The following is a 14,090-nucleotide window of genomic DNA, read 5'->3' as shown; positions in this document are numbered from 1 at the left end:
TGCAAACCTCAAAGATATTGTTATAAATGTCTACCGGTAATTGATCTTTAAGTTCTCAAAATGTTTTTCTTTTGATAAATAAATACAGAGTCAAAGTGTGGAAGCTTACACTTTATTGGAAAAATCAAACAAACAAAAATATAATCTGCAGGGACAATGCAGCAAATATGCTCAGTTAATTGATTAAGGTCCACTTTTATGTTCAGACCATCTTTTACACCTGCACTTGTCCATTCCTGCGATTGGCAGGAAAAGTTTTATATACACAAAGCACCGATCAACAGTGCTCGATTCTCCTGAACAACTTTCTGCCCCCCCAGCCTTCTGTTAGTCTGATCTGAGCCTAAACCCGAGGCCTCCCTACTCCCCCCACATTGCCTTAAATGCCCCAGTGCTCGCCTGTGAAAACATGATCTGAGAATGAAAGGGACCCTGCACATTCAGGTTGGAAAAGGGCAGCCAGCTTTGTTAAATGTAAGAATAAATGGCATGCCAAAAGCATCAAAAGCATAAATTCCTGCAGATTCCTTTCCAATGTAATGATGCCTCAATCACAAAATGTAGTGCTTTTGCTGATGTGAAAAATTTTCCCTCGCCAAATGTGTAGAAATAAACCCCACCGATATGACGGTGTTGATAAAAATGTTGTATGTTCATACACATCCTCAGTGTGACCCCTGGAGCCACAGATAACTGTACAAGGCATCATGCGAGTACAGAGAATATTAAGTGACCCAACAGCAAAAAGTGTCATCTTTAAACTTTATATTAACTTCTTTTAAAAAAATCATCTCAATCACTCAAAATCCAGTTCTACAATCAATCATATCTATGAATAAACCTGAAGACCTTCCACAAGGTCAGTGACTAGTTACATTTTTTAAATTTTTTATCATCTTCTCTGTAGGTAATCATAAATAAATACAAACAATACACAAGGAATGTCTACTGCAAACAATACATACAAATGTGTGGTAGAAAGAGTTTGCAATTGTTTTCCTAATTTGGGGATGCTTTAAGAAGGTAATCATGATTGATAATCAAAACAAGTGACTCTCCCAGCCTCACCTGGAGAAAGAGGAACAAAAAAAACACAACTCCAACCGTGTTAATGTGAGACAACCACCCAGATTACTTTTTTCCCCAGGTACAGAGCGGAGTCAGAAAGCTCTCCCCCTGGCTGTGGTGTTACTACAGTAGGGGCTGATACCTGTCCAATCGTTTAGAATGGCAGAATGCACTCTTCTTCTCCTTCTATGACTTCGACATGACTAGATGGGCACAACGTCCACAGCCTCTCTGAGATGTTCGGAGCTGGTCCCAGTCACAGTCATTCTATTCCACCAGTCTTATTTGGGCTTTTTATTCTCAAAGACAAGTTCATTAGAAGCAAACTGCAGGTTTGCTTGGATAGTTGACTTTGTTGTCATCTTCAGACGGGGTAGGTTACATAAATTGCATCTAGTAAGATAAAAAAAAAACGACAGCGTCAACTCTTGTTTTTGGGACATGGAAAACCGTTAGACCCGGTAATGCAAGACCAGTATCCAGACGTGTAATGTGTCTCTAATCAAATGCAGCATGTACAGAAATACATCAGCTCAAATGCTCCAACAAGGCCAAATAAAGATGGTGTGTGAAGCTTGGATTGTAAAATAGGAGCTCCAATTCACAAGAGATTAGTAGATTAGGTCAATTTAGTTAATTTATCAGAGCCTCTGATATTTATTCTTTCAGTCTTGCAGGGTTAAAATGTGTCTGTGATGTCATCTGATGAATCACATTAACAGCAGCCCATCTAGTTTTGTTCTAGACAATAAATCAGACCGCCTTACTTCATCCTGGTGCTGTGTATTGCTATTGACAAGACAAGTTACAATTACTTAACTTGCATAGGTGAATGGACTTGGAATTTAGTCTCCTGGAAGGACTAGAAGTTGTGGATGTTGAAAACCAAACGGGAGAGAAATGGAGAGCCATAAGGGAGAAACTCCGGACGAAAAGCTACGGTACAGGTGTCTGATCAGAACATAAAACTTAACAATGCACATAATGATAATACCGTGTGTAGATGTCAGGCATGCACTTTTCATCGCATTTTGTTTTTAAAATCGATATCAACTTTTCAACCTTGCTCATGTATTATGGAAGAATTTAACATAAACGTTTATTTGGTGCTGACAGGTTGGGTTACTGAGCTCAAATATGGACGGAGTGGGACATTGTAGATGTAGACACCATTACCTGTGCACCTGGATTGGGGCCAAAGGGGTTGGCTGGCCTCATCACAGGCTGGGTGTACATCATAGTGGGCTGTGTCATCATCATGGAGCTCACGTGGGGAGGCTGATCAAGAAAGAAATAATGTAACAAGGATGGATTCTATAACAGACTCTCTATCCATACATCCATGTATCCACACGGAGGTGCAGCCATTTCCATCTCTCTCGTGCGAGTCAGCTGACTTACCATTGCATATGCCATCATGCCTGTGGGTGTGGTTGGAGGGAACGCCATGACAGATGGAGCCTGAGGACACAAAAGACAAGAGGATTCCTCCTCCAGAATCAGGACAGTCACACCCAACTCACAGATAAGAGATGATTATATTAGATGATCAAATTTAGCTAGACTTCAGTGTACATTTAATTACACCAACTAAAATGAATATACTCAGGAATATGTCAAGATGAAGACTTCAAGGAGAATTTACTCAATTTGAATCAGTTTCATATTAAACTCCCACTTCACCTCAGATCAGTCAAACGTGTTCAGCAGGAGGATCAGTCACATGACAAAGCCGACCTTGTTGGGATGCTTTTCACCGTTTCATTTAAAACTCAGTGCACTTTATGCCTGCATAGTGTTCATAGTAAATCAAGAATGCAGCTTGAATAGAAGCGTGAAGGAAGACAATGGCAATATACTGCAGGATTCAGCTAGTATGGGCTTTACACTGGATAGAAAATCAATACAATTTTCAGATTATGTTGAAATTTAGCCTGGATTTAAAATGCAATAAATGTATGCATTTCTCCTACTAACCTAACACAACACAACACTTAAAACATTTTTAGAATGTATTTTTTCACCTTGAATTGTTTAACAATAATTACAAATTGCAATAACTTGGTTTGATAAGTATACATCCCTGTATGCCTTCAAGAACATACAATATTCAACATGTGTGGAATCAAAACAATTAAAAGAGACACCTTGAGGATTTTGCAACAAACTGGCAGAAAGTTCTGTGGTCTGATAAAACCAAAATAGAACTTTTCTGCATAAATGCCAAACGTTATGTTTGGCAAACATGGTACAGTCGTAGCAACATGGCACAGATGCTATGGAAGCAACGCTTATTTATTTATTGTATTTCAGTGGTTTAGGAATTATTGGATCCTTGAGTACTATGGAGTAAATGGTAAATAGAGTGCATTTCTATAGCTCTTCTCTAATTCCACTTAAAGCACTTTCATATATGAAATGTCCAGACCACCACACAACAGGATGTAAACACTTTAAAGTGGGTGTATTCATTTTCTATCCACTGTATGAACAACGGAATGTTTTGGGATTGAAGTCGACAGAATAGTAAGCAGAAAGCCATTATTTGTTAAATATCTTTCTACGGTTCCAGACGGGCTTCCTGTTCAGTGTTAACCAAAACATGGAGGTGGAAAGAAGCTGAAAAACAGCGTTTATTATTTGAACAGGAGAATGACAGAGAGGTAAATGGAAGCAAGAAGAAGAGTTTGTTGAGTCTTGGGGGCAGAAGTTGGTTACTGGCAGGTGCTCCTTGTGGAAAGAGATCAGAGAGAAAAGTACAGACCCGTTCCTTTTCCTTGCTTCCCCGACAGCCCCTGCAGTGATAACAAACCCAGATTTGTCTAACGCACGGCCCTCTCGGGAAGGATACATTTCATTAACTATTCAGTCATTGGCGAGGAAGGCACAAGTGAGTCAGACCCGACGCTGCTGCCAAAATTGGTGCTTTCATCACAGACTGTGCTTGTTTCATTGCACCGAGAGCTTTCCTTCAGAATTCCTCCTCGCTCACAATGTTTAGTTTGTTTCAGGGACATCTTCACCAGCGTTGCTCAGATAGTCAATATCGACATGATGAGGCTTGTTTTTTGCATCACACATTAGGGCTCATCCTTTAACGACCGATGGGTGTTGTGTGTATCTGCAGCTACCAACTCTTTCATCAGAGAACACTGACAAGCTTCTGATCATCAATAACGTGTGTGCTGATCACAAGCACTGAGACTACAGAGAGGTGTTCTTCTCCCGAGTATAGAATCCATTTAGGAGTCTTGTCACTCTCACTTTGGGAGAGACTTATAGACTATACTCAGAATATGCTGTGTTGCATGATAAACCATGGCTACACATGATGAGGTCAAAGGAATGAGACCGCAGTTTCTTACACATACAGTATATGCAACACCGTCCTTTGTCCACATTTGTCAATAAAGAGGTCATGTTTTAAAATGTTGACTTATGAACAGTGGGAAGTTGGGTGATATTAAGCAGACAAAGTTGGGAGTCCTTTTCATTTTTCTGCATTTAAAATGTACAATAGGCTACAACTTGGAAAGGTATAAATCAGTTCACAAGATGAGGGACTGCATTCTGGATCAGAGTCAAAGTAGAAATCTATACAACCATGTGTGTACACAGCAACTTCAGGACATAAGTCAACTGGGATTCTAAGAGAATTCTGAGGCAAAAGAAAATCCAATCATCTTCTTCTTGAATAATTCAATATATTGAAAAACAACTAAGACCTAGGGAAAAACCACAAACAATTTCAGTACAATAAAAGTCTGCATTCTGAAATCAACCTGCAGTCATGTGAAAGTGTAAGGGAAAGGAGTTCCAGACCCATCAACCCGTCAACTGTCATTTCAACAACTGTTGAAGGATGTAGGATGACACCAGTTAAGAGTAAAGGACACTCGGGAGTCCAGAAAGCACAGTAAATGCACAATACAGGAAAAACTAAAGGCCATCCAGGAAAACCTTAGTCCCACTATCAACACCACACTGGCAAGTCAACGAGAGGAGAACTGGCAGGGACAGCTTGACTGGAAATTTCTTGGCAGACAGAAAACAGATATTGGTTAAAAACTGTAATAAAGTGAAAAGACAAGGCACAAATGGAATTTAGGGTTCATCAGTTGGCTTGCCCAAGGTGATAGTTACCATCCACCTGGGCAAGAAAAGGTTTTAGAAACAGCTGGAAGTAATAACTACATCAACTGATTTTACTGACTTGTTTCTTCTCTATTGCTGGAGGTGAAGTTTTTGTTAGATTGAAATAAAGGCTGGAGTATATAACCAGAAATCTTATAAACGTTAGTAACGGTCAGAAACATGACTGCTGTAGTTGCCCTCTCAGATTGGTTCACTGCTGATGTGCTTGAGCTGCCTGATCGAGCAGAGCCAGTTAAAGATGCTGGTTGGTTGGACTTCTGGTTTGATCTCATAGGTTGTTATAGCATCAAATCTTGGCACTGCTGAGGAGCTGATACTAAATACAAGTTCTAGTTACTTTTGGTTTGCAATACGGAAAACCCTGCAGCAAATGTTTGCATGAGCACTACAATCAGTGGGTCTAATATACACGCAACATTCTGATTCAGAACACCCAAAATGTGTGTGTGTGTCGTTGCATTTGTCTGTGTACACTGTATATTGTGTATTCACAGTGTTGGGGAATATCTTGCTAGGTTACCCAGTACGGTTTGGTCAGGTTGGAATTTTAAAAAGGCCAATGTGACAAAAATGAACAGCGCACCCTTTAGCTTCACTTCTTCTAATTCAGGAGAAAATCAAGCAGCAGGAGACAACCTGCTTTCTGTAATGAATTAAGGTGATATAAATAATAAGAGGGGGATGCACGTGACTAGTTAATGTCATGTATTAGTAAGTATTAATACTACTGTAAGTATGAGTTATTTGTAGTGATTCATTGACAAAGTATTGTGTGGCCCACAAACCCCCAGTGATTTTCCTATTCAGCCCACTTGCTAATGAAGTTGAATAGCCCTGCTGTAGACCCTGCCCATTCATGTAATGATACCGATGTTTTGAAGTAATTAAGTGTGGAAGTAAACATTAACATGTAAGTAAATCTTTACCCTGCCAGTTCCCGAGTGCCAAGTCTGTGTAATGTTCATATAAGAAAATAAGTTGATTATATTGTTGTCTATCCCACATTTGAGCTGCACTTGTCTACCAAACAGAGCATGAAAACAATGTCTGTTTATCCACAGCGTGTTGGTGTGTAAAACACAATAAAAACGCAATGGAATGGTAACTGACTGCATTTATAAAGTGTCTTCCAACCACTCAAAGAGCTTTACACTACATTCCAACATTCACCCATCCAAACACACATTCATACACTAATGACAGAGGCTGCCAGGTAGAACCCAGCACAAAAGTTTTACACGTTCTTAAAAGCTTAATGGGAAGCTCCAGCTTACAGGTCTTTAAGTTTCCGTGGGAAAAGGCCCTGTGGGTCAGTAGGACATTCAAAATGTCCAGTCCAAACTGAAGATGCCATATTCTTAGGATTAACTGGACTATAGAAGAGAGCCACTGCTATAAAAGGCAACAAAAGAAAAACATTCATGCCAAACAGATCTGCTTTTCAGGTTTTTACTGTTGATCTGATGAAACCAGATGGACAGGTGAAAGCCTACCATGGTTGCAGGGTTCCAGGTGGTAGAAGGAGCCGTCTTGGGTTGCCAGTTGTTTCCACCCGTCAGCTTCTTCTCACCAGGCTGACTCCAGTGAAGATCACTACAGAGATCAAGTAAAACCTTGGTAATGTTAAGTATGCAGTATCATAAATGTAAAGTAAAATATTTCTTTAGTGCACTTACTTCTTTGCTGTGCCGTTGCCAATTCCCAGATCTAAAGAGGACAGAAGCAAGGCAATGAAAACTACACGCCTAATTAAGACATAACATGTAGACAGACATTCCCTTAATTGCCATGTTATAATTTTAGTACTATTGTCCTCAACTCTTACAGTTTGTGCTATAAGCAGATTTTTTAGATAAGGTGAAATTTGCATTAATTAGTTCCATTTATTAAAGTTTGCAGTCATGGTTAAAAAAAATAAAAATAAAAAAAATAAAAAAAAAGGAACTTACTGCCGACAAGATTGGCCAGTGACGAGTCCAGGTCGTGGGATACCAGTTTGTGGGCATGTTGGCCGTTCAGGGTCATGCTCTGATCGGGTGAGAATGCCACTGTGGGTTTGAGGAGGCCACCTAAAATGTCTTAATCAAAAGGGGGTAGGCCAAAGGGAAAGGGAGGGGAGGGGACAGTGAGAGGTTGGGGGCCCCGAACAGTTGAAGATAATACAGACAATAACACACAAAGACAAACACAGGACAGTACATACATCGCACACACATAGACAGAGAGAACATGTTGAGCGTGGATGAGGTAGGAAGCAGCTCTGACAAAAAAAACTCATCAAGACTGTGTGAGAGGAGTGTGTGTTGAGTCAACTCACCCAGTCATACATATGCCATGGAAAAAGCCAAGACCCCAGAGAGTGTTTAACCAAGGACAAGGGAGAAGAGAAAAACAATGATGCGAGACATTTAGCAGCCTAGAACACAGTGAGGGTGAACAAACAACAAGTCTGTAACATATTCAAGGTGTAGCAATGTATCCTTACTGATTATTATTTGTTGGTACAATTAACATATTCTAAGAGGAAAAGGGTGAAATGCGGCATCAACCTCAATCACACTGCAGTGATTATGTTTATCTAAATGAATTTCTCATTAATCACAACTATTGTAGTGTCCTCTCAGTGGCACATAATGGATGAACACCGAGGGATGCATTAACTGCCCGATAGTCAAACTTACCACAATAGACAAATGTAGCGATGCTGCTGACTAACTTTGTTTCACCACCGTTCCAAACAATAACTTCAACCAAGCCGACCAAGTTTTTGACTGGGTAAACAGTCAAAAACTCTAAATGTTATCATTTAAATGTCCTATTGTTATATATAGTGGTACGTTGCATAAATGATCCTCTGGACACGAACAATGGAGCTCAGCAGATTGGAGGAGTGGAGAGAGCCGAAAGTTAGAGAGTGGACGGTGGCTGCACTCGTTGCGTTGATGTGCATGAAAGCTCCATGATTAAAAATACCTATGACAGTTGGCGTAAAACAAAGCGAATATAGCCAATACCGATCAGTTCCAAAATCCTTTGCTCGGCCCAGATACCGATGGAGATCGGATCAGGAAATACCTCATAAAGATTACATTTATTTTGCACTAGCACGACCGGGAAACCGCATGAGGCATTCCACTTGCCTGAAAACAGAGTACTTGCCCCGGGCAAGCTTTAATGTCGACGCCTGAAACCAATGTGTTTTTAGAGTGATTTTTAGAACAGATTAACAGATTAATATGTCTAATACCTAAAATTAAATTTATTTCAATGACTTAAATACTTCGAACATTCAATACACAATAATAAATTAGCAAGTCCTTCTCAGTTAAAATAAGCCTCACAACATGAAACCGTGTAAATGTTAAATGTTGCAAATTTTTTTATATTTTGATGAGAAGAACATGACAATTGAGTGGATATTTAAAAGATAAGAAATACTGATGTTTGGCAAGATATTTCAGTAAGCATTGTGGTAATGTTGTGCGCTAGTGTGAAAAATCAATATAATGATCAGAAATTGTATTTCTACCATTAAAAAAGGTTCAATGTGTCAGATATGGGAGAATATAAACTTAAAACAATGAACTAACATTATCAACAGAGTGAAGATGTCTATGTGTTGTGTTGCAGAGATATCTACTGAAGTTAGCAGTCCAACTGACAGACTCTGGCAAACTCAGGGCTCGTCTACATCACATCCATGATCTCTGCACGTTTTCATAGTTTGTTGTGGTTTAATCCAAAGTGACAGAAACGATAAAACGACTCGCAGCATCGCCTCTTCTTCACCGCTGCCAAGAGGCTGCTCCACCGGGAGGAGAGTGTGAGAGACGGGAGACATCTGCAGACAGCACTGATTCAGCAGACTCTCTGCCAGAAATTTCTGTTGCTGCCGCTACACTAGTTAAAACCAGAACTCCATCAGCCCGCTGTTGTTGGGACATTCACCGGCCGAATCCGAGGCGGATTTGTTCCCTCGTCTCTGCCGCCCGGATCCAAGCCAACATACAAACTATCCAAACGTAACGTTACACGGAGCATACAGCCCTCAGTGACACAGGAAACAGATCTCTAAGTACCACGTGAAGATTAGAAGATAGCAGAGATATTTAGACTCTGAGTTTCAGCAGTTTGCTCTAATGAACTGACAGACTGAAGGTTATAAAGTAAAATGCTGTCTGGGATGAGTCAGGGTTAAAATTGTTACTGTATACCATATGCAGTAGCTGTCTGCCATTTGTTCTGAGCATGTTAACAAAGGAGAAATGGGCAAGCATGTCAAATCGCCTGATCAGTGAAAGATTTGAGATAAGCTCAGAACATTCACAGTCCACATAAAACCACACAAACTGGCAAAAAAAATCAAAGTCCAGCACTTAGATTTTCATAGTCTCAACATGATTCAATGAACATGCAATCCGTCCCCCAAACCTTCAGGTGGCAGGAGAGTACATGAGGTCTGCTGGCTCCCAAAGGGATATGGGAAGATAACATGTCAGTGTATGTACAGTACAACACTCACCTGTAGAATCCAGCTCGTTTGCATTAATGTTGTTGCCAAATACTGAGTCAAAGTCGACGTTAAGGCCTCGAGAGTTCTGTGGCTGCTGGGCTGTTGGGGAGGCTGTAAACCCTGTGGAGGCAAAAAGAAATGTAAACCACCAGTATGGACACCACAATAGCTTTGTTCCTCACAACACAACCACAAGCAGGTAGAAGAGTTAATCAGACAGGGTCTTAAAGGAAGAATCTTTCAGTCTAAAAGTATTTCACAATGTTATTTGTCAGAAATGCAGAACAACATGACCGCAATCACCATGTGCTGCTCTTTGCAACCATAAAAAAAACAATGACGTAGTTCTGTATTTTGTGTATAAAAGGGGTGAGATGATGTCATGTCATACTGTCAATTTCTCTGTCTCGTTTATGCCTTAGTGGTCCATTCCATCTACATTGATGAATAATCAGTCATAGCAGAGGGCAGCATCATGGTTTCATAAAGCTGTTCATCTGCTGTTGTGTGCAATTCTGAACCGGTTAGTTAGATGTGCCATAAAATGCACAGCTGTATTTGTCAAGACCACAGGTGAAGTCGACAGTACCATATATACCAGGGGTGGGAAACATTTTTCCTATCAAGGGCCATTTTATTTTTTACAACATCCTTCGAGGGCCGTACTAATTATTGAACTCATAACCTCTGCACTTCTTTTAAGACGCAGCCCATTCATTTCACTTTTCTTTTATGCTGTGCAAAAAAGCAACTTTTTTATCCATGCATCTTTCTGTTTTATCAGAAATCCGAAATCCTTTATTAGTCCCACAACGGGGAAATGTATCTCGTCACAGCAAAAGAACATATGAAGTAAAAAGGCAGTACACAAACTCAGCTGAAGAGCGTTAACTTTATCCAAACGCACTAGTCCTTTCAGCTCGTGCAGTTCGCCATGTTTCGTGCTGTAATGACGGTCAAGATTATTTTTCATCACCGCAAGCGCGTCCGCACAAACTAGGCACACTGGCATTTTTCTTCCACAGAGAAATAATCGTTCGTCCATTTATCCTAGAAAGTGTGGCATTCCACATCCACCTTTCTCTTGCCATACACTCGCCATGCTGCGTCCGCTGATGTCAATGACTGTATCGTATAATACTAAGTTTCTTTACATGATGTGACCACGCTCGTGTTCATGGACCGTGACCCATAGCCAGGAAAAACAGTCAGACGCCCTTTTAAAATATTTCAGTCTACTTTTTAATTTTTTCGAGTGGATTTTTGCGTGCATTCTACGAATTACCTCGAGGGCCGGGGTCAAATGGTCTCGCAGTCCGTATAGGCTACGGCGCGGAGCTTCCTCACCCCCGATATATACGGTTCCCATCATCTTTCAAGGAACATTTAATTTCCCAGCGTCCTCCCCCATAAACAATCCGGAGAAGCAAAAGTTAGAGCACATTTTCTCTCTAGATCTGCACATCCTAGATACTGATGCATGACTACTTCTTATAGGGGACAAATGACGCAAAGCTACACAACGTGTGTTGCATCTTACCAGCTAGATAAGCACTTATGATCTTTAGAACACTCAAGTGATATTTGGGGGCTGTGCAGCGTTGTAATTCTTCAAATCTATTTCCCTCAACTTGCCTTGTATTAGGCTGGACTTCTGAGTAGGACCTGTAACACCTTGATCAACCTGGGAATACCTACCTCTGAATATACCGGTTACCGCAGGGGGCTCAGATTGGAAGAGTGGAGTGGTGTTGTAAGGGATTGGCCCACAGAAGGAGTCTGACACACAGCAACAACAGCAGACAGGCAAAGAACCAGACGGCGAAAGAGAAGAGAGGAAGAGGGGAGAAGATATGAGAACCAAAAGTACAGCAGCAAAAGTGCAGCAAAGGAACAAAACAACTGAGGGAATGACTGTTTAACAGAGGAAAAACAAAGATCAGGATATGCAGGACAAAAGCGGAGGAAGCCAGCACTCATCACATGGCTAGACTAAATACAGGGCAAAATGAAGGGCAGCGCACTAGTGGCTAACCACAAAACAATGCAGGCTCACAACCATAGACTTGTAGGAAGCAGGGAGGGAGAGAGGCGGCATGTTCCGCAGGAATGCTCTGTGTTAACACTTCACTGAGACACACCGGGTCAATATAGTGAAGTCTACTCATGACAATACACAAACATCTCACTACTCTCACATCAGCAATCCAGCCAGTTGTCTCTACCTGTGATAAATGTCTCTATCTGTGCAGAATCAAGATCAGATGCCAGGGAAGAGTTTGAGTCAAAAAAGGGATTGTAATGATCTGGAGAAAGAAAAAAGTTGTGCTGATGAAAATCGACATTCATGCTTTAAAGCATAGGTCTTCAACTGGGGGTATTTTTTTTTACAATTAGAATTTTTGCTTTGCCATTCACATTCCTTCCTCCGCTGTACTTCGCGAAGGGCGGCGACACACACATACAGTGGAGGAAAGGAGAGGGGTGACCTAAAATAAATTTCCTCCACGGGGGTCGGGAACCTTTTTGGCTGGGAGAGCCATAAAGGTCATTTTTTTATGCATTTCCTTGAGAGCCATATATTTAATAAAATTGAATGCAACTTTATGCGTGCATTTTTAAGTTTAACAGTTTAACCCAGGATGCGGGAGAAGATGCAGCTGACGGTGTATCACTGCATCATACACCAGGAAGCGCTGTGTTGTAAAGCTCTGGAGATGGAACATGTAATAAGCACCGTAACACAGACAGGAAACTTTATAAGAGTCAATTTAAGTCTTTTCTGTACATGGCGGTGCGATGGCTGAGTCGAGGGAAAGTGCTGAATAGATTTTTTGAGATGCGTGAGGAAATCTGCCAGTTTTTGGAAAGCAATGGGAAAGACATGTATGATGCAGTGAGAGCGTTCCAAGCCAAGCTGGCTGTGGGAGACTAAGATGCAGCAAGGAAACTTTGGTCACTACGCGTTTCCAAACACTGACAAACCATCTCCACCACTGTGTTCCCGACTGCTGGTAAGCTGAGCGCATTTGCCAACTTTGCAGCTCAGAAATTAAAATTGAACTGCTCAGCAATCCGTTTGCAGTTGACTTAAATATGTTCCATATCTTTTTGCACTTTATCCAATATGTGCATCCTGTTCAATAAATGTGGACCGTGTTTGGCCCTCGACAGCCCCAGTTTTTAATGTTGGCCCTCTCTGATTGAGTTGGACACCCCTGGTCTACTGAATGCTTTGCTCAGTTTCTCCTCTGCTTGGTTTCTCCTCTGCTTGGTTTCGCGAAGGGCGGGGCTTCACTGCAGACACACACATGTGCAAACACACTTACAGTCAGACAGGGCGGGGAAAAGGAGAGGGCAGAACTAAAAAATTCAATCCGCTGCTAAAAGTTTTACTTTAAAATGACACAGTATAATCATTTATTAATTGATTACTAAAAATGTCAGCTCAAAATTGTCTGCGAGCCATATTGTATCATCGAAAGAGCCATAGGTTCCCGACCCCTGCAGTAGGGGGTCCCTGCGCCATGCTACACCAGTTTGGGGGTCCTTGGCCTGAAAAACGTTGAAGACCCCTGCTTTAAAGAGTTTTGGCTTTTGAAATACAAACTGAAAGACAGAACGCAAATAAAGATATAACAACATTAATCAAAGAAAATAAAAATTAGGAGATTAGCCTGATTGTGGAAGGAAACAAATATTTGGTGTAGGGCAGCATGCCAGATCTTTGGGGAATGTCAGAAAAGTGTCAATAAATGTTGTGACAAGTGAACTTAAACCACTGCAGACATTTCCTCCCGCTCCTTCCCCTAATGCTCTGAAATATACTTCAATGTAATAACACCATATCCATTTTAAATGACACTAAATCATCAGGCAGGATGACGTTATGAGCCGGGTTACTAAGAACAACATATTGGCATGTTGTGTGGACACTTTAGACCAGTGTTACTCATTGCGCAGCTTGCAAGCCTCATGCGGCTCGCCAAGCTTTAATTGGTGGCTCGCATGGCAGTGGGCTAAATAAAGAGGTGATAGATATGATTATGGAGTCAATACAGATATTTCATAAAAACAAGCAGGGCTATTACATATAACCCATTAAAACACTGAAAGTGTCTGCTCTATTAGCCTACAAATAATAGATAATAATAATTGATAAAAGATGCAAATATAGACTAGAAACAAGATATTTAAACTTGTTCAGCGGAAACTGACTCACTGCGGAGTTGCCAGTTTTGGCGGTCTATCAGCACTACAATGGTGAATGTGCTCTTGGACGGGTAGATACGTGGTGGGCTAGTATAGAAATAAATAAACTTAAGGTCATTAAAAATATGTTAACATAAGCATG

General features: G+C 40.9%; 1 protein-coding gene across 24 annotated transcripts in view; it reads right to left on the bottom strand.

Moving 5' to 3' along the window:
• Positions 1–96: 96 nt before the first annotated feature.
• The window catches only part of picalma (phosphatidylinositol binding clathrin assembly protein a), a 33,748-nt gene continuing 19,754 nt past the window's right edge, over positions 97–14,090 (bottom strand). For 3 of the 24 annotated variants that reach the window (XM_029447294.1, XM_029447304.1, XM_029447295.1), the window contains 9 exons: positions 11,962–12,042; positions 11,435–11,515; positions 9,746–9,856; positions 7,173–7,301; positions 6,900–6,930; positions 6,717–6,816; positions 2,470–2,559; positions 2,245–2,346; positions 1,468–2,004 (listed from right to left, as the gene is read on the bottom strand). In XM_029447294.1, the coding sequence (XP_029303154.1) occupies positions 1,858–2,004; positions 2,245–2,346; positions 2,470–2,559; positions 6,717–6,816; positions 6,900–6,930; positions 7,173–7,301; positions 9,746–9,856; positions 11,435–11,515; positions 11,962–12,042 (872 nt within the window). In that variant the 3' untranslated portion in view covers positions 1,468–1,857. The other 21 variants (XM_029447300.1, XM_029447306.1, XM_029447303.1 and 18 more) reach the window with 20 other exon arrangements.

The sequence above is a fragment of the Cottoperca gobio genome, chromosome 14, assembly GCF_900634415.1.
Source record: "Cottoperca gobio chromosome 14, fCotGob3.1, whole genome shotgun sequence".
NCBI classification, from domain to species: Eukaryota; Metazoa; Chordata; class Actinopteri; order Perciformes; family Bovichtidae; genus Cottoperca; species Cottoperca gobio.
The sequence above is the reverse complement of the archived record's forward strand: the minus strand, read 5'-3'. Positions and strand labels throughout refer to the sequence as shown.